The sequence below is a fragment of the Equus asinus genome, chromosome 5, assembly GCF_041296235.1.
Source record: "Equus asinus isolate D_3611 breed Donkey chromosome 5, EquAss-T2T_v2, whole genome shotgun sequence".
Classification (NCBI taxonomy): domain Eukaryota; kingdom Metazoa; phylum Chordata; class Mammalia; order Perissodactyla; family Equidae; genus Equus; species Equus asinus.
In genome coordinates this window covers 35,752,694-35,772,595 of record NC_091794.1, presented here as the reverse complement: position 1 = coordinate 35,772,595, position 19,902 = coordinate 35,752,694, and the positions used below count along the sequence as shown (strand labels likewise).

The 19,902-nt window shown below is 47.4% G+C and overlaps 1 protein-coding gene across 8 annotated transcripts in view; it reads right to left on the bottom strand.

Annotated features, from left to right (window-relative positions):
- Positions 1–19,902, bottom strand: part of DGKG (diacylglycerol kinase gamma) — a 188,176-nt gene that overhangs the window by 85,466 nt on the left and 82,808 nt on the right. For 6 of the 8 annotated variants that reach the window (XM_044771245.2, XM_044771248.2, XM_070509268.1 and 3 more), the window contains 7 exons: positions 19,296–19,388; positions 17,685–17,744; positions 14,897–14,976; positions 13,632–13,706; positions 11,004–11,089; positions 6,146–6,235; positions 3,911–4,071 (listed from right to left, as the gene is read on the bottom strand). In XM_044771245.2, the coding sequence (XP_044627180.2) occupies positions 3,911–4,071; positions 6,146–6,235; positions 11,004–11,089; positions 13,632–13,706; positions 14,897–14,976; positions 17,685–17,744; positions 19,296–19,388 (645 nt within the window). The remainder of the gene's footprint in view (positions 1–3,910; positions 4,072–6,145; positions 6,236–11,003; positions 11,090–13,631; positions 13,707–14,896; positions 14,977–17,684; positions 17,745–19,295; positions 19,389–19,902) is intronic. The other 2 variants (XM_044771247.2, XM_070509267.1) reach the window with 1 other exon arrangement.

Genomic DNA, 19,902 nt, shown 5'->3' with positions numbered 1-19,902 from the left:
CATTTCTGCAAATCCAAAAATAAAAAGCAAGGACGAGGAGGCCAGAGAAGTCAGAGGAAGTAGCGTCCTGAATGACTATGTTTAAAATCTCCTGCCAATGGATGTTATCAGTTCAGGGGAATGAGAAGGCCAACTATCTCAACTCTTCACTGGTGGGGAGCTGGCATGTATGTGGTTATGAGAATGTGGTGACAATGATGCCATAGTCACTCCCTGGATAGGCCAGGAGAGTCTGCCTGTTTATCCCTCCATCTCTTGAATAGGTTCTCCTGGCACCAAGGGGACAAACTCGTCCGGGTAAATTCTTTACCTTCTAGGGGCACCACAGCAGCAGTCATTGTCATCACCTTTGTAAATGCAAGGCAGGAGACATTTGATATCAATAAGATATTCCAGGTCCTTCAAAAGAGGCAAAGACTTGCAAAGCTCTCTTTGCCAAAGGAGTCAACTCTAATCATCTTAAGGAAGTAAAACTGTGGGTTGGTTTACATACCTACTTCTCCTCTTACAAAGTTTGGGAAGTCAAATAGGGAGCAAGAGCTTCTGCAAATGTCAGCCCCAGATTCTGCTAGGGTTGCGTGTTGGCAACTTGTTTTCTCAAGAATTTCTCTTTCCAACTTTTAAAGAGCGAGCACACAAACCCTGCAAACATTTTATTGAGAGCAGGCTATGGGTACACCAAGGAGATAAAACACAGTCCTGGTTCCTTACTGCCTCACAATGAAACATTAAACATGCACAAGCTAAAGGTGTATAAAAAAAATCATGAGGAAGATACTGTGAAGTTCTTTATAATTTCAAAGGTGAACAGACTGGATTATTGTAAGTCAGCCCAGGGCAAAGAAATAGCTTGACCACGGAGTGTGGTGAAGAATCTGTTTGTTTGCATTTCCTTGGGGGACAATTAGCTGGTCTTCCTTCCTTCCTTCCTCCCTCCTTCCCTCTCTTCTTTCCCACTTTTTTGCAAGAATGAATTAAAACTACGATCAATCTTGGCTTGTGGGATTAGGCTTGGTTATCTAGTTGAGGGGACATTGTCTATTCCTTTTTAGTGTGTTCATCCATTTGGTCAGCTAATACTAAGCGAGTACCTTTTTTTTTTTTGCATCTGGCACTGGAGAGAGGTGTCAGGAATCATGTTGTTTTTGGCAGCCAGAGCTGGGTGTGTCAAGAAAGAGATTTGGGGCTGAAGACTCAGAAGGCAGCTGTGGCTGTAACCTGCTATCTAGAAGTTCCAGGCAGATCTTCCAGACCTGCTGCTCAGCTTTCATTTCTGGGTATTCTTCCCTCCTCTCTATCTTTCCCCTCATGTATTTCAGTTCTAGTTTCTGCTCCTGTGAAAAACCACTTCCTTTGACCATTGTCTGCTCTAATGGATTATCTTCACTCACTGAAGACTTGGATGGGCCCATGGGCCTCAGAATTATCTCAGGGGCTTGTTACAAAGGCAAATTCCCACACTTTGCCCAGACCAACTGAATCAGAATACAAATCAGGATCTGTCATGGGGCTGGAATTTGCGTTTCTGACAAGGTGCATTGGTGAGCTATCACACACTAAATTTTGAGGCTCCTCCCCTCCAAATCCTGCTGCATTTGGCAGCATGAAGATGGAGGGTGCTATGCAGAAACTGCATGGCTTATGGTCCACAGCTCAGTGGGCTCTGGAGCTCGACTTTAGTGGCTCCTGGCTCTCCCGCTCACCAGCTTGGACTTGTCTCTGTATCTCTCTAAAGTTCCGTCTTACAAAATGCAAAAGGATAATGCCTGTACCTCCCAATAGGGAAACTGTGCCTGATGTGCAAGAGGGACTCAATAAATGTTAGCAAGTTACACTCTAGTTACTGTGGGCAAAAGACATGAGTTTTTGTACAACTATGATAACGGGAAGCCCATGCTCCAGAAGCTCCCTGAACACCAGTCCTATTGATCATATCTGATTTGCAGGAGCTGAAGACTGCATGTTCCCATTGGGGGATGTGGACCTTGAGCAGGTGGTCCAAAAAGGAGAGGGGCCTCTGAGCCAAGAAGAGGAGGGAGGGGTCTGCCTAGGTCACTGGGGGTGGAGAAGCTAGAAGGGGCCTAGGGAACCAGGCTCCTCCAACTGAGGGGAGCTCAGGAGATAGACCAGATCTGAGCACAGAGATCCCTGAATTTGCTCCCCTCTGCCTGCATCCTCTCAGAACCTGATCATGGGCCAGCAAGGCCTCTCTCTTCTGTTTTAGTAGTAGAAAAAGAGCGATGGATTAGGAGTCGGAAAATGAAGGCAAATCCCTTCATCTGACTGTTTCCTCACCTATAAAATGGAGATAATACTGCCCTTCAGTGCAGCTGTAAGACTCAAGAAAATATCTGTAAATATGGTAAATTTTAAATCTTGTAAATATATGGTATTATTATTATTAATCCTTTCCTCTTCCATGGTTCTCCTTTTAGTCTTCTTATTAAAAAAACTCTTTCCTTAAACCTGTTCTTCCCTCAAGCTACCTATCATTTCTCCTTCTGGTTCGTTTTTTTTGTTCTGAGGAAGATTGGCCCTGAGCTAACATCTGTGTCAATCTTCTTCCACTTTATATGTGGGTCGCCACCACAGCATGGCTGACGAGTGGTGTAGGTCCATGCCTGGGATCTGAAGCCACAAACCTGGGTTGCCCAAGTGGAGCACGGAACTTTAACCACTATGCCATGGGGCCAGCCCCTTTTTTTTTTTTAAAACCACCAAAATTTTCAAAAGAAGCACAGGTGAAGATGGCTGAGGAGTGCAGGGTTCACACAGTCTTGGTCTGGAAGGACTCATATGCACATGAAACTGAGCAGCATAATTCCCCAGACGGCGAAACAGAGGAAAGAACCTGGCTTCAGAGTAAGGCACAGCATGCATGTGCTAGTTTTCCCCCTGATGAATCAAGTATCCTGAAGTCTCATCTGTAAAATGGGGATGGTGGGGACAATGATACCTGCAGGATTGCTGTGAGGACAGGAATATATAAAGTCTGGCACAGTGGAAAGCACACAGTAGATGCTCAATAAATGCTAGTGTCTTTGTGGCACCTCCCTCCCAAAGCCTAGCTCTACTTATGGAAATGATCAATCCCTTTTCTCCCCCATCTTGTCCCCAACAGTTTGGGAAGCAGGGTCTACCCCATCCTCTTTGGACAGAAGCTAAGTTCAGTCAAACAAACTGAGCTGCACTAGATGTGCTGGGGGCTGCAGGAAGAAAGAGGAGCTTGCATGGTCCTTGCAATTTGTGTGCGTGTGTGTGTATGTGTGTGTGTTTTGGGGGAGTGAGACAGGTGCATTAAACCAATCCCTTCAATCTAATGCAGAGAGTGCACTGACGGGGCGAGCACAGAGGGCTGTGGGAGCATCACGGAGGAGACAGAGCTCAGCCCAAGGGGTCAGCATCTCCCACAGGTTTACGAGCACTTAGAGTGTGGGGAATGGGGTTGAGATGAATGGAGACAACAGGAGAGAAGAAATTCTGAGAGCTAAGCCAGCTGAGCCAGCTGGGGACCACACAATCCTCCCTGGAGGATCAGAATTCCCAACTCTGGAAGCTCACATGAGATTCTCCTCCCGACCTTGCCTCTTGGTTATTGGTGCTGCTTTTCTTTGACTGCTTCAAATTGTCCCAAGGGTAAACATGTCTTTGGAAAAATGTTCCGTCTTTTACTGAGTTAGTTAAAATTATAGGGGAAAGAATTTCCTCCATAATCCAGGAAAGGGGCTTGGTGCAATCATGGTGTCCACGCCCAGGCCAGACGCAAGGATGCTTGGACCCAAGTCAAGGCTAGGGGCAGCCAGGATGGGTAAAGAGTAGGGACCCAGAGGGGACAATGGAAGACTAGAATCCCTCCTGCACACCTGGGCATTTCTCTTCTATGCAAAAAGGCGATCCCTAGCCAACTCACCACGCCAATGGAGAAATAGTTGTTCATGATGTTGTATGGGACCTGGTCCCCGTTCTCCACCTCCTCTCTAGGGATGACTTCCAGGTGCCAGCGGTCCAGCATCACCAAGGGGCTCTGCTCGATTTCCTTCAGGATTTTCGTCAGGCTGCCCCCTTCATAACCTGTGGAGCACGGCATTGCATTTGCCCCCAGAGCAGAAAGGCTAAGTGGTTGCTGATGCATAGGTAGCTGTCAAGGCAGGGAACTCCATGGGCATCTGTAACCAGGAGACTCCCCAGTGTGTCTGTGGGCCAGAGACACTTAGGTCCCCTGAGCCATGGAGAAGAAGAAGACAATACGAAGTAATTAGAAAGAAGTTGGAGAGATTCGGAAGCCAGAGTAGCAGGGGTAGGAGTGAGTGCTGGCCACAGATGGGCAGGCCTGTGCAGCTGAAGCAAGCCCTAGAGAACTGGTGGCCTGGGTGGTTGGGAAGCTGCACGTGGGAGAACAAAGGATCTGTTGCAGGACCGTGTCATGCCGTGCTGGAGTTGGATAGTGTGCTAGGCAGAATTTTAAGATGGTCCCCACAATTCCTGACCCCCAGTGTCTACATCCTGCAAAACCTCCAGGATCTGTGAATAAGATGGGATGGTCACTGTCATGATTAGGAATATTATATGGCACAATTGACTTTAAGAAAGGGAGATTATTCTGGGTGGGTCTAACCGAATCAGGTGAGTCCTTAGAAAGGACTGAACTTTTCCTTAAGAAATAGAGTAGAAACTTGGGAGGGATTCGATGTGAGGGAGATTCTCTGTTGCAGGCTTTGAAGATGGAGGGATCCATCTGGCAAGGAATGTGGGAGACCTCCAGGATCTGAGAGTGGTCCCAGCGGACAACCATCAAGGAAACAGGGACCTCAGTCCTACCATCACAAAGAATTGAATTCAGCCAAAAACTTGAAGGAGCGTAGAAGCATATTCGTCTCCCAGAGCCCTCAGAGGGGAGCACAGCCTGTCCAGCACCCTGATTCCAGCGTGTGAGGCCCTGAGCAGAAAACCCAGTCACGCCATTCCAGGGCTTCTGACCTACGGGTCTGGGAGCTAATAAGTGGATGTTTTAAGCCTCTACATTTATGATAAGTTGTTATGCAGCAATAGGAAACTAAAATAGAAAGTGAATCTTTAAGTGATGAGAGGTTAATGACGGAGACAGTCCTTTCTTTCAAATAACACGTCCATGTTCTTGCTTACCTTTGGGACAACCTTGGAGAGTATTTTCATGTTGCCAGGCTGTGGTCAGCTCCTTAGGGGATGCCTCTCAAGATAGCAAGGGTAGCAACTATGTAGCTGAGGGTCTTGAGGCTATGTGGGAACACAGGCCTGGGGTTCCTGCATGAAATTTGTGCCTAGCTTGGCTGCCTAGATGCCCAGAGCGTGGGGCCACACTCTGCCTGTCCCTCTTGAACAGACGGCTCTTCCCTAGCCTCAGTGTGTGGCTGAGGACCCTGGCAGCTTTTCCCATGCCTATCAACTTTCTTCTAGGGCTGGCTCCCGCTTGTTCTGCCCCTGCCACCAAACATGCATCGACCTCTGAACGCTGACCGTTGCCTGTCCTAGTCTTGAATCACTCTCTGAGTTGAGCAGCCATCTGGAGTCCCACCCCAGTTCTACTGCCAGACCGATCCGTCCATTCCGCATGCTGACCTGAACTTCTCTACTCTCTAGAGCGTGCTGATGCAGTTTGCAAAGTTCCCCTTAGCTCCTGCCCATGGCCCTGTAAGCTGATTACCACTCTCTGTTCTTCCCTAGGGGACTTTCAAAATGAGGGCCCATGGCCATGGGGGCCTAGGATGATCTGGATGCCCCTGCAGCTGCTGATGTGGCTTTTTGGTCTGCATTCTGAGTCCTCATTCGGAAGAAGACCAGTAATGTGGAAAAGGGGAATTTCATGCAGAAGTCACCTAGTGGGTCCCTCCTGGGGTGAGCAGTGGCAAGGAGATAAATGAGACTTTACCCTAAAGTCGACTATGTTCTACTGAGGGAGGCAGGCTCTAAGCTGATAGTTTTTAGATGATAGTAAATATGGTGAGGGGTAAGCACAGGCCTTAGCAGGCAATGGGGGGCTGGGAAATGGTCATGGAGTAGATATTGACTCTGTGGAATGTGATTCCTAAAAGGGAAGGTCAGCCTAGCTCTGCAGAGCATCCCTATAGATTGGAGTGCTTGTCCCCAGGGTTGTGCCATTCACACTCACCTCCTCCCCAGCGGAGACAGCGGGCCAGGTCATTTCCTGTTCCAAGAGGCAGGACAGCCACTGGTGGATGCTTTGCACAGTTGGCCTTATCTACAACCCATGCGAAAGAGAGAACCATATGCCATGGGATTACAGAATGTTCAAGTTATCTAGTTATCCTCAGTCTGATGCTTGAACCACTCCAAAGCATTCTTTGTTTGAATACCTACCATGATGGGGAACACACTACTTCCTAAAACCATCTTTTCCATCTGTAGCGTGTGAACCACTACAAAGGATTCTTTCCTATTGAGCAAAATCTGTCTCCCTGTAACTTGCACCTCTTTATCCTCATTTCACCTTAATTCTTTCCTTTGGGGTGACAGCATACACCTCAAAACATTAGTTTGCACAGTTCTGATTCTTAATGATAATCAGCACTTACTACATTTATCCCTCAGACCAACCCTGCAGGGTATTATCATTCTCCTTATCGATGAAGAATCTGAGGTTCAGAGAGGGAGAGTAATTCCAGAGCCAGGATCCAAATCCAGATCTCTACAGCTCCAAGTCCATGCTCCTCCCTTCTTTAGGGGCTAGGCAGGGGCACAGAGAGTCAAACAGGTGGGTCTGAGATAGTGGGGATGGTGGGGCATTTGGAAACCTGAACATACCTCACCTAAGGTCATTCAGGTTCAGAACAACATTGTGTCTTCTTTTTTTTTTTTCTTTTCCCCAAAGCCTCCCCAGTACATAGTTGTATATTCTAGTTGTAGGTTCTTCTAGTTGTGCTATGTGGGACGCCACCTCAGCATTGCCTGATGAGCGGTGCCATATCTGCACCCAGGATCCCTGGGCTGCCGCAGCAGAGCGTGCGAACTCACCCACTCAGCCACAGGGCCAGCCCCCAAACAACATTGTGTCTAACAAACAAAACTGCCAGGTGTTCTTTGGCACCCAGGTGCCAGTTTGCCACTTCCAACACCCCCCAGACTTGCAAATTCCTAATCTTATCTGCCATGCTGGTGGTGAAGGAGCATCAGATTGAACCATCAGAGAAAGCACAGCAGAACATGTAGGTTTTAATCTGGCTGCAGATCTACAGCAGCATCTTGGCTGAACGGGGAAGTTGAGGGAGGCAGAGACAACCAACGCACTCCAGGGGGCGCCATGTACATAAACCTCAGCGCACTTGGTGCCGGGCGATGTGAGCAATGTAAGTGGGGAGTGCAGGCGGGCGGGCAATGCAGGAATCAGCATCCTGCCTCAGGCTCATGCTAGGGCTGCAGCAACAAAATGGGAGTTCATAGGTCCCTCAGGTTGTCTGATTCGTGCCAGAAATGGCTGAGCTCAGGCAAGACCCAGGGCTGAGATTAGCACCAGGAGGGTTGAGATGGAGGGCAGAGCAAAGCAACGGACTCTCTCATTGTTCCCAGAACATGGAGTCTGTATTTATGCCCCCCTGCTTTTGCACATTCTGTTCCCTTTGCCTAGAAAGCCCTTGTTTACTTCAGTCTGTTCCTTCTTCCGTGGTGCCCATGTCAGCAGGGTAGCCATCCTCATGGTGCTGAGGCTAGAAACCTGGATGTCATCCTAGGTTTTCCCCTCTCCCTCCCTTGCATCCATTCACCCATTAATTTCCACGTGCTGTCTCCTTACTAGATCTCCAAGCAGTCTCTTCTCTCCATCCCCATGGTGATGCCTGAGTTCAGGTAGGGTATGATTGCTTCCCGCTGTTATTGCTGCAACAGCCTCCTCTGCCCTCTCAGCCTCCAGTTCCACCCCCTAGTGTGTTCACCTAGGGCAATCCTTGAACCACAAGTGCCATCACATTAGTCCACTGCTTTTCCTTCTGTTGTAGCTCCCATCACCCCTTAGCATGGCCCACTAGGCCCTTCAGGGTCCAGGCTCTGCCTTTCTTTCTAGCCTCATCCTTCTCATGTCCCACCTCCCACTTAACATGGCAATCACACTGAAGTGTTTTCAGTGCTTAAATCACAAGGTCTCTGTTGCTCAGCTCAGATGCCGCCCCTGGGAAGCCTTCCCTGGTTGTTGCCTTAGTGTAGACCAGGGGCCTCTCCAGAGTGTTTCTTTAGCACCAGGAATGAGCTCATCACACTCTCTTGTAACTGACTACTCATTTGTTCCATGAATGTGCTGTAAATTCCCTGGGGAACTATATCTTATCCACCCCAGTATCTCCACACATATTTACTGAAGGCCTACTATGTGCCAGATGCTGTGTTAGCTGCTCTGGCTTCAATAACAGGCAAAAAAGCCATGGCTCAGGCTCTCATGGTTCCTCCAGGCAAGAGGGAGAGACAAATATTAATGAGATTGTCACATAAATGATGCATAATTTCAAATTCCTACTGGAAAGGAAAGGAGTGTGGTCCTATAATGAGGTGACTGAGTCTGGGGGTGTGTCAGGGAAGGCTCCCCTGAGGAAGGCACACTTTGGCTGAGATCTGAAGTAGAAGCTGACCACACAAAGGCCGGGGGCACATACCAGACAGAACAACTCATGCAAGAGCCCTCTGGTCGAAGGGAGACTGGTACATTCAAGGGTCTGAGAGAGGACTGGGTGGCCAGAGTCCAGAGAGAGAGGGATGGAGGTACGAAATAAGTCCAGAAGGGTGGGCAGCTGCTAGTCCACCCAGAGCCCTGTAGATTATTTGAAGGATTTTTGTCTTTATCTTAATGTGAAGCCACTGATGTGCTTTATGCATATCACGAACCCATTCACATTCAGGAAAGACCACTCTGGCTGCAGTGGGGAACAGATCAGAAAGGGGACGAAAATGGGGTGGCAGAGAGCACTGGACAAGTGCTTCAATATTTCTTGAATGAATGAATGGACATTACGCAATTATTCCTCTTACCACTGCCTTTTCTCTTTGGGTCACTAACCTGGAATAGCAGATATCACACATGACCTTCTTCTTTCTTTCTGTTTTGAGCAGCTCCTATCACCTGTGTCCTCTGTAGATAAATTTTATCAAACTTCTCACCAAAGCCTACTTTCTTCTTCATGATGGAGAGGGAACCAAGACAGCAGCTCCCAAGCCTGCAGCCATCCACCCTCTGCTGATCAGCTTTTCCTTCCTCAGCTCCCAGAGGATGCCACCCTCCTCCCACAAACAACTCCACAGCCCAAGGTGACAGGAGAGCGGGGGTGGCTGCTTGGCAGGGCTGTGTCCATGGAAACCAGAGTGCCTGTGGGGGAGCAGAAGGCGGCAGGTGTGCCAGGTTGCTGGTCCCACCCCTCCAGGTCGTCTGCCTACGACCCTGGAGGCCCAGCCTTCCCTTCCCTGTTCAGGGTCTATCCTGGCCCATCCTGGACTCCTTTCTTCCCCTCATCTCCCACTTCCAGTCTGTCAGCAAATCCTGGCAGGATTTGGCTCCGCCTTCAAAAGCTATCTAGAATCTGCCTACTTCTCACCACCTCCTCTGTTTCTCCTGTGGTCCAAGCCACAGTCACCTCTCACTTGGATTACTGCAGAAGCCTCCTTACTGGTCTCCCTGTTTCTGCCCTTTTTTCGTAATCTGTTGTGTCTCTTCATTGCTCAAAACCATCCAGCATCTTGGGACTTTCCGAGTATGAAAGCCACATTCCATATAAAGCCCAACAAGCCCTACAAGTCACTATACAGCCCTAGTGACCTGGCCCTGCATTATCACTGCTCCGTCCCCTGCCTCATTCACTTTCCAGCATGCTCTGCAGCCTTCCCGGTGTCTTCAGCAGACCGGTCTCCTCCCCCAAAGGGTCTTTGTATTTGCTGTTTTTTCTGCCTGAAGTGCTCTTCCTTCAGGAATCCACAGGCTCACCCCTCCTCCAGGATGCCATCCAAATGTCATCTGCACTGTGAGGTCTTCCCTGACCACAGTTTAGATTGCAATCCCCGCTCCCATGCTGAGCTCCCTCTGCCCATTCCCTGCTAAATTTTTATCACCTTCTGACATACTGTATGTTTCGCTTATTTCTTTGTTTATTTCCTGTCTCCTCCTTCTGGACGGAAGCTCCATGAGGGTGGGATTTTTGTCCATTTGTTCACTGCTGCAATGCTGGTGCCTCAAGGAGAGCTTGGCACACGGAGTATTTGTGGAATGAGTGATGGAAAGACCAAAGCAGCCCAGGGCTTGTCTAGGCCCAGTCCCCAATTTTGATGACAGCTCTCCCCTTTCCTGTCCTTATGTTCCCCATCCTTGTGTTTATCTTGATTCTCCAGAGTTAGATCTTGAATATACCCCCCCATCCAGAATTTCGGAGTCAGCCTCCATCATTTACTGGGGATGATGTGTCCAAGAACCCACAGATATAGGTAGAGCTGGACTGGAACCAAGGCCTCCAAAGTTCCAACTGGGCCCTCCCCACTGTCTTTTTGATCTAGGCATCCTGGACACAGCCAATATGGCCTTTCTTTGCTTAGTACTGATCTGCACTTTCTAGATGTGCTTTCTGGGCTCAGGCTCCAAGTGTTCATCTCAAGGTGATTTGCCCTGGGCTATGCATCTGTGCTTATTTCTCTGGCCTTTATCTACCACCCAGGATCTGCCTGGAGTCCCAGTCCTGCTCCTCATCCACCGTAACCCCCCAGTCTGGCCTTCTTGACACTGCGCAAACTCTGGCCATGACAGATGTCTTTGGGGCAAGGCCTAAAACTAACCTGTTACATCTGTACCTGTGGGAATCCTTCCATTGTCTTCTTTCTTTGTTTTTTTCCACCCAAAGTAGGTATTTAGTCAAGCATTTATCTGGGAGTGGAAACACGGAAGAACAAGACGTGGCTCCATTTCTCTTTCTTTTTTATCGCCTTCCTCTGACTTTAAATATCCTCACTATAAATGAACTGGATAGGCCCTCCCAGCCCATTCTTACCAATGCAATCCAAAATCCAGCCAACTGTCCCATCGCCTCCACAGGCCAAAACACGGAAGTCTGGAGTATCACGGAAAAAGTTCAGTCTGGGAAGTAGAAGAGAGGCCAAAATGGTCCTGTTTACTAGGTTGTGGCTGACCTTTGATGCTCCTTGAGTCCATCCCCCACTGCCTTGCCCCTTCCCTAGGAGTATTTTTTGACTCTGATTCCTCTTGGGGTTGAATGGGTCACAATGTTCTAAAATCAGAAATTACGAAGCCATGACCTTGAGGATGAACCCCAGAGAGCCATCCTAGCATAAGGAGAATCTAACTCAACATTCAACACAGAAAATGGTTTTCTAGAAATTCTCTATTATTTGTGCAGAGGAATCCATCGTTTGCTTATTTTGGTACCAATACAAGGAAGGCCTAACATTTTGACTCCTCTCCGGCTCTCCTGCCTGCTCTGTCCTTAGAACACTCCTGTTAAGTCACATGCACTGAACTAACTGGATCTTCATCCCGCTCTCCTGTGGCTCCAGACCTAAGTGGAGTGAGCACCATCTCCCCTTGGGGGCCTTCATCCTTTAGAGCAGGGCTCTTAACCTGGGGTCCATGAACCTCCAAGGGGTCTGTGGATGGCATCCAGAGGGCTATGAACTTGGAGGAGAAAAATGTTACATTATCTTCCCTAAGCATTTCCTTCAATCATGAATGTAGTCAACAAATCACAGAGGAATTAACAATACCAGTGACTTTGTCAGCAGTTGAAATCACAGGTATTTTAGTGTTTTCTTACAGTTGTGGCAGATACCTCATGTTATCATTTATGCTCATCACTGCTTTTAGTTTACAACAGTTATTAGACCTGCCTATGAATTTACTATATAATGTGTGAGTAAATCACATATATTCCCATATCACAGATTTGTTTTTTAACGTTTTTTCAATACAATTGGTTTCCCCGGTAACCCTATATATTTCATTTTATGCATTAAGAAATATTATTCTGAGAAGGGATCCACAGGCTTCATCAGACTGCCAAATGGGTTCCTGTCACACAAAGGTTAAAAACCTCTGCCTTAGAACAAACGTGACCTGAGGTCACCTTTGGGTGGGACTTGGAAAGCTGAAGCTCAGTATGTCCTCTTGCCCAGCCTGGGGTCTGAGAAGACCCCGGTGTTTTCCGAGTCCCTGATGCATGTGAGGGCAAGTTGACATTCCCTCTATTCTCTCCTCTTGCAGAACTCTGTTCTCCTAGAGGAGATGAATTCCAAATGGAGGCTCCATTCAGCCAGACAGTCAGTTGATTACAGACTGACACTTACATCAGAGATACTCAGGGCACAGCAGCCCTAGAAGTAGCCACTAGGCTTGTCATCCAGGGCAAAAAAAAATTTAGGATAGATGAGATTAAGCTAGAGTACTGCATTCAAGTATCAAGATGCCCTAGAAAAGAGTGGGCTGGAAAAGGTGTTTGAGGGCTGCTGCTCCATCTCCAGTCATAATCAAGCAGTAATCGGGGATCATAGTGACCGTGATGGCACTGCAGAGTATAGGTGGGCTCTGTTTTGAAATTAGTTTTCAGGTAAATCATGACGGACAGGCTGAATCAGCACCCATGTTTCTTTCTCCTTTGAACTGGGTCTTGCACTACCACTACTATAAATAATGGCTTTGTGTCAAACAGCCAAGAATAGAGACAGATTCCCTTTTAGTGTCCTTACTCCAGCCCCTCTGAGGGTCTTGCTGAACACAGAGTAGAAGTGTGGGTCAGGATATTGGGCAAAGCGGCTGTGTGCTGGAAAGCCCAGCCTAGCATGTACTGATCTGAGGACTTGGCACCAAGACAGCCTCAGGGCTGGCCAGCAGATGTCTCTAGTACACCAGCTCTATCTGGTAAGAAGCCCAGTCTTTGGGTGCCTTCCAGCACCGATGCTAGAGGGGCCTCTGATTACAGGGACCTGCAGCTCATCATGTTAGCCACTAATACGAGGATCAGCTCCTCCTAGCAGACCTCAGTCCAGCTGCAGAGGGGCTGCCTTGTCTCCTCTCATTTCTCTCCCTCTCTTCAACTCTTTGCTAATGAGTGGTGAAATAGCCAATAGGCCAATGACAGGGGGAAAAGAGCCAGGGGGAGCTTAACAACCCCTAAATTGGCTAATCCCCCCAAAAAAGTGATTTCATTGAATAACCAATTGTCTTGATCCTAAAATGCCCCCAAAACAGAACATGCCGCAGAACTACGGACTGACAGTGATAAGAAAACTCTTTGCTCCTCCCTGATGATTCAGTATGAAGATACCAGCTAACACAGCCTTGCAAATAAGTTAAAATAATTTACCCGCCCGCCCTTCCTGTCAATCAAATGAATGGCACATGTGGTTTTTTCCCCTTTTACAAAATCAACAGCTTTTTCTGGGATAAAGTATGGGAGGCTACTTCTCAGAGTTAGCCATATGGGTCTTCCTGAGTATCTGCAGGAGGAAGGAAGAGTAGATGTGAGGACAAGGAGACAAAAAGAGTAAAATGGCAGGAAAGACAAGTCCATAGATGAAAGGGATTAAAAAAGGTGACAAAAAAGGTATCTTTTTCAGAGCTTAAAGGGGGAGGGGAGAAATAAGAAGTAAAGATTGAATCTCCATACCCTGGAGTAGGCCCCCCATTGTCCAGGTTGAAAACTTGTTTGGGGTTGAGCAGATAGTGGAATTTCCGAAGAATTCTACGGAAAAAAAAGAAGGAGAGAGAGAGAGGCAGAGAAGGAGAATGTCATTGTGAGAAGTCACAGTAGGGCAAACACCTCTGGAGCCCATTGATGGTGGGAATGTGGGTCCATTCAAACACGAGAGGGGAGAAGACGGAACGCAGGCCCTACAGACCTTGAAGTCCCAGGTCCGGCTGGCATCACCCATGCCTTCCCCCCTGGTTCAAGGCCTTCCCACCATCCAAGACTCTAGCCCCCAACCTCAGGAGTAACCCCCCTTGCAGACAGGACAGGGTAGAGAAACCCAGAGAACAGAGCTTCCATTCTCCTTTTCCTTCATGGAGACCTGCCTCCAAATGTTCTGTATGTCCTAGGTAGAGCAATTCTGCTCTTTGTGGACTACACAAAGGCATCAAGGGGTCCTCTATGGAAAGGCCCCTCAAGTCCTGGGATAGGAAGGAAATCCGGGAGGTAGGGTTGCAGCAGGGGAGGCCTGGGGCAGTGGCCACATCTAGGCTTGGTTTCCAGGCTCAGCTTGAGACTAATCAGGTCACTTCAGGATGGGTGCTCTGCCCCTTGGATTGGGAGGAGGTTCTCATAGTTCTTGCTTAAACCCTACGTATCATTTTTTTAACCTGGATTCTAGATCACCATGCCATCTCTTTATTTCCCCAGAGCTGCACGGGACTGGAAGGCAAGGCTGCTCTGCCCATTCTCCCTCTCTCCGCCTAGTCTCTTAGTGCTTCCTGCAAACTGGGCATTTCCTTGACTGATGAGGTGGGTGTCCTGCTTTCTCAGAGGCTGGATAGGCCAGGAGGTCCCAATCAGGTGAGTCCTGCCATGTCTCTCAAATCAAGAAAAGACTTGGGAGGCTAAGAAGGAAACAGGCATCTCGGAACTTGGTTTGACTCTGAGAGGCATAATAATGGCTCATGTGATAGGCCCTAGGCTAAGCATTCTGTCTATTTTAATCCTCACAACAACCCTATGAGATGAGAAATTATTATTATCTCCACTTTATAGAGGACAAAACCACAGTATAGGGATGTTAAGGCACTTGAACCAGGTCATCAAGTGGTAAGTGATAGGGCTAGGATTTGAACCTAGGTCTGCCTGTCTCCACAGTCCGCTCTGTTATGGTTGAGGGGAAGAAAGGACCCGAGTGAGGCTGTCCCAGCTTCTTTACTTTGAAAAACAAGAGAACATACCTTTCTCCTTGTCTCCCTCCACTCTTGGGGTTCACCAAGACCAGCAGGGGGTGGGTACCCGGGGTGGGGATGATCTTATACTTAAAAGGTAAAAGAAAAAGAAATTAGCTCCATTTCAGTCAATAGGGGGAACGAGATGAGAGTTGATGCTATGACAGCTTCTGGGAGAGGTGGACGGGAAGAAGTTCTAGGTATGGAGGAGAGGTGGTTGGGTGGTAGGTCTTTGTCCACTGGCTGAGCTTTCTGAGGGGTTTAGCAACTGGGTATCTTCAGCTTGAGTGGCCTTTAAGTCGCTTAATGGCAACAAGAGTTTGAGGTTGGGGTCAGAGATGGGGCAATGGCACCATAGCTTCAAATCATTCAACATTAGTGTGGCATTGTGACCACAGCACAGGACTATATTTTGTGAGGGATACAACTGAATATAATCTTAGAAGGTACAGCCATCTGGTCATACACGTAAATAAAATAACACTCATGGATTTAACTATCACTTCTACCTGGCATCTTCCAAATCCACATTTCCAGCCCTAATTTTTCCCCTGAGCTCTGGTTCCACATTTGTCATTGTCCAGTGAGTACCTCTGCCCAGATGTCTCACCATCAGTGCAAACTCAACACGCCCCAAACCTGACCTAGCTTTTCTCCATAAAACTGGTCTTCCCTCGTGATCCCTTTTTCTATTAAAGGTCCTATTTGTGTTCATCCAGTCATCCAGGGAAGACCCTGTCCTGCCAATTCTTTCCTTGGAACATTCCTTTATCTCCGGCAGCAGTACCCATACTGCTCGGGCCTCTCCAACCTCAGGTAAGCCCAATTGCTGCCCCCACGGAGTTCCTTCCCAGGATAGCACATGAGTCAGGCCACTGCTGCTCGAAAACCTTTAACCGCGCCTTGTTGCCCAGAGGATAAAGTCCAGATCTCCTCAGCTGGCACCCACGGCATTGCAGCGTAGCCCCATTCTACTGCTCCCTCTGAAGTACTCTCACCCTCCCTGCAGTTCCAGCCAAGCCTGGCTCTCACTCTGCACTGAGTATGTCTCCTGCATTCCCACCCTGGGGGGTCTGCTCACACTGGTTTCTTCTCCTCCTCCATGCCTGAAACGCCCACTTCCTGCTTTGCAACCTCTTCAAAAAACTTCTCACCCTCCGGGCCTAGTTCAAGAGCTGCTTCCTCTAGGAAGTTTTTCTAGACTATTGCAACTAAAACTATTGCCCCTGAACCATGTCATATCTTCTGGATTTCTTTTGTTGTTCTTTATTTGTGTGTATATATATATTTTATTTTCTTAGGTAAATGTCTCAAAATATCAACTGGATTTTAAATGTCTCAGGAGTAGGGTGGGTATGCGTATAACATCCTACCAAGGACCCCACACCACCAGACACAGGAGTGGGTACTCAGTAAATACTTATTCAGCTGAAGGACAGAATGATGGGGAGACAGGACTCTGCTCTATGTTCAGTATCTCATCCTGCTTTTCTAGATCTCAAGCTAAAAATTCAGCCAACACAGTGCCATGCTGTTTGAAACGGACAGCAGCATTCTTTTTTTTTTTTTCAATGATTCTTTTTTTTTTTTAAGATTTTATTTTTTCCTTTTTCTCCCCAAAGTCCCCTGGTACATAGTTGTGTATTCTTCGTTGTGGGTTCTTCTAGTTGTGGCATGTGGGACGCTGCCTCAGCGTGGTCTGATGAGCAGTGCCGTGTCCGCGCCCAGGATTCGAACTAACGAAACACTGGGCCGCCTGCAGCGGAGCGCGCGAACTTAACCGCTCGGCCACGGGGCCAGCCCCCGGACAGCAGCATTCTTTATGATTTTTAAGAATTTTCTCATCTACCCAGGTGACTATTTGTGTGATACCCAGACACATCTTGGAGCCTGAGGAGTAATTCTTTACCTCTGGGCATGACATTAAAAACATTTAACAACTCGTACAGCACGGGCACTGCCAAACAGAACAAATGCAGGATAACCAGATGGACGCCAGCTGTAAACAGCTGGTATGCCTGCATTGTGTGTGTGAATATGTGTGTGTCTGCTCCACCTGGCTTGCTGCCTTTCTAGGTGTCTGGAGCCTTCCCACATATTAAGGTTCCCCCATCATTATTACTTATGTCTTAATTTTCAAAACACGCTATCCTGCACGTTCTCATTTAATCTTAGAGCATCTCTGGGAGGTGGGCAGTGCAGGTGTCTCTGCCCCTTTTCAAACAAGGAAGCTCCAGGCTCAGGGGCAGAGGAGGAGGCGCTAGTTTCTATTTCCCTTTCTAGTTCTCTTGGTACTTCAGCAGGCTGCCTTTCCTGCATTCCCTGGAACCTTGTGGAATGCACAAAGAGATGTTCATTGGTGAACCCAAGTAAAAAAGGAGTTCTTAAATATGCATTTATGGATGAAGAAGAACCTTTGGATCTGGCTAGCTTTGTGTTGGCAAATCACATTCTGGAGACAGCTTGGCAGTCTTGGAAAACCCATTGTCTATTTTTAGGCTACACTCTAGCTATTATTGTGCATATTGAAGTTTTATGTAACTTTTCCCCAAAAAGGTGATAAAGCCAATTTGGCCAGCAATGGGATCAACCAACTTCCCTTCTCTCCACTTGCCTAGTGTGGTGGTCAAAGGTAATTCCAGGGGCTGGAAATAAATTATCCTCCTGTGTGATATAATCGATCAGAAGAGAAGGCAAATGTTGTGATGTATCTTTCTAGAACCCCAACCCTGTCCTCCACTCCACAGCCTTGGGCCAACTTAGAATGAGCCATCAGACTCGGGACTTGCTGAGGTACCTGCATCACAAGTTCACCCTTGGCTGACACACTGCCATCAGACTTTCCACCTTGCCTGTCCTGTGAGAAGAGAGGAAAGACAAGCAACTTTTGAAAAGAAAAATGCCTAGTACAAAAGAAGAGACCAGAAGAAAAACAAATCGTTAATAAAAAGAAAGAGAAAACCAGTATAGTGTGGGGAGGAGATTTTCAAAGTGGGGCTTTGTACCTAAAACAGAAATGCTCCCCTATGGGTTTTTCTTGGACTCTCCAGGCCTCTGTCATCACTTGCTCTCAAGACATTGGAAGGGATGCAGGGAGAGGAAACACTGAAATTGGCGGAAATTTACTTTGTTGATTTAGAAGCTTGAGCTTTAAGAATCCAGGTCTTAGATCTGCTTCTTTGCTCAGCATTATCTAAAAGATGTGATATTGAGTAAGTCATTTTTCTTAGTTTTGTCTGTCCTCTTTTGTCTGTTTTTCAGTATTTATTATTTATTTTATTGAGGTTTATTTCACATATAGTAAAATGCTGAAATCTAAATCTACAGCTTGATGAATTTCTGCCTATACGTATGCCCTTGAACTCCTGCCTCTTCAGGTGTAACTTTGTTGTGACTCCTCATACCATATTGGTTTTGCCTGGCTTTTGAATTTCATATAAATGAAATCATACAGCATGTATTTTTTGAGTCTAGCTTCTTTTGTTCAGCATTATATCTTTGAGATTATCCAATTTTTTTCATCTCAGCAGAGTTCTTTTCCATTGGAGTGTAATATTCCATTATACGAATATGCCTCAACTTGTCTCTTCTGTCAATGATCATTTACCCTGTTTCCAGTTTTTGACTGTTATGGATAAAGTTGATATGTACATTCTTGTACATGTCTTTTTGTGGAATAAATGCTCAGATTTCTCAGGGAGATACACAGGAGGGGACTTGTTGGGTCATAGGGTTTGTGTATTTCCAACTTAGTAAATACTGCCTCATGGTTTTCCAAGTGGTAGTTTTTCTTCGGTTTTTAATGAAAAAGTAGCAGCTGATCAAGTCAAGGGTGAGATGTTAGGAATCAGCGGGACTCAGCAACATCTTTAAGATGGGAAAGGAAAAATTTAGTTGTTTAGTACTTGGTTTGGTGGAGGAGTCTTCAACATGGGAGGCAGAGAAAGTTTCAGATGGGGATAAATGGAGTTCCCTTTTGCTGCTTTCATTTCCAAAGAGGGCTGAGAGACCTCAGTGGAGATCCTCAAGGCAGCAGGAGGTCCGTGTTTAGACAGAGTAGAGAGGTTGACAGGGACAAGGGAGGCCTGGGAGGCCTAGCCATGTGCACGGGGTGACTGAGCTTCCTTCGGCTGTGCTCTGCCTGCAAGGTGCTTAGAATGAACGTGTTTTCCTTGATGGGCCATTTCAGAGCATTCTGGGTGGCCAGCACTTGGAACCAGTTTAGTCAGAGGAGTTTTCTCTCATAGTTCGACGGGTCTAACACTGACCTCTTTTAAATTTGTACCGAAAACACAAACCCCAAGAATTGTTGAGGAAGCCTTCTGAGGGATGTGACTGTCTGAATGCTGCCTACATCTGAAATGTGAGCTGGGGGAAGCCGGAGCCCTGGCGGGGCAGCAGCACTTACCCGGGTAACGGGGCATATCGAGGTGGGCAGCAAAATATGGTCTCTGAGTTCCCCACCATCACACAGCGTTGATAATTCGCATTTGCGGTGAAACTGGAGGAAACAATGAAGATGAGAGTGAAGGAAAGTGATCAGGGAAATGTCAAGTATAAGAGTTTAGAGGTTTGCTGGGGAGGCAAGCTGTCTAATGGTCCCTCAAATCCTGATGCACTGCTGGCTTTGGCAGTACAGCCAACTCTGTGTGTGTGTGTGTGTGTGTGTGTGTGTGTGTGTGTGTGTGTGTGTGGTATGATCAGTGTTGCCAGGTTAGCCGTGGGCAGATAAAGGAGACCAAGTGCTGCCCATGACTGCTGGAGCAAAACGGTCAGGAGCAGGCCTATGACCCTCCAGCATGGCACCCCCATGTGGATTCCAGAGCCCCCCCTTGGCTATTTGCTCCCTAGGATCTGAGACTGTGGAAGGAAGGAGATCTTGTTGAACAGACTCATGAGAGGCTGGAAGTAAAACCCATGAGTCAAGCTCAGCATTTTAAGAATTCTGCAGTCGGATTTGGAGACACATCCTTTCTGAGGCTGATACCTGGTGGAGGGGACAAGACATGGCACTG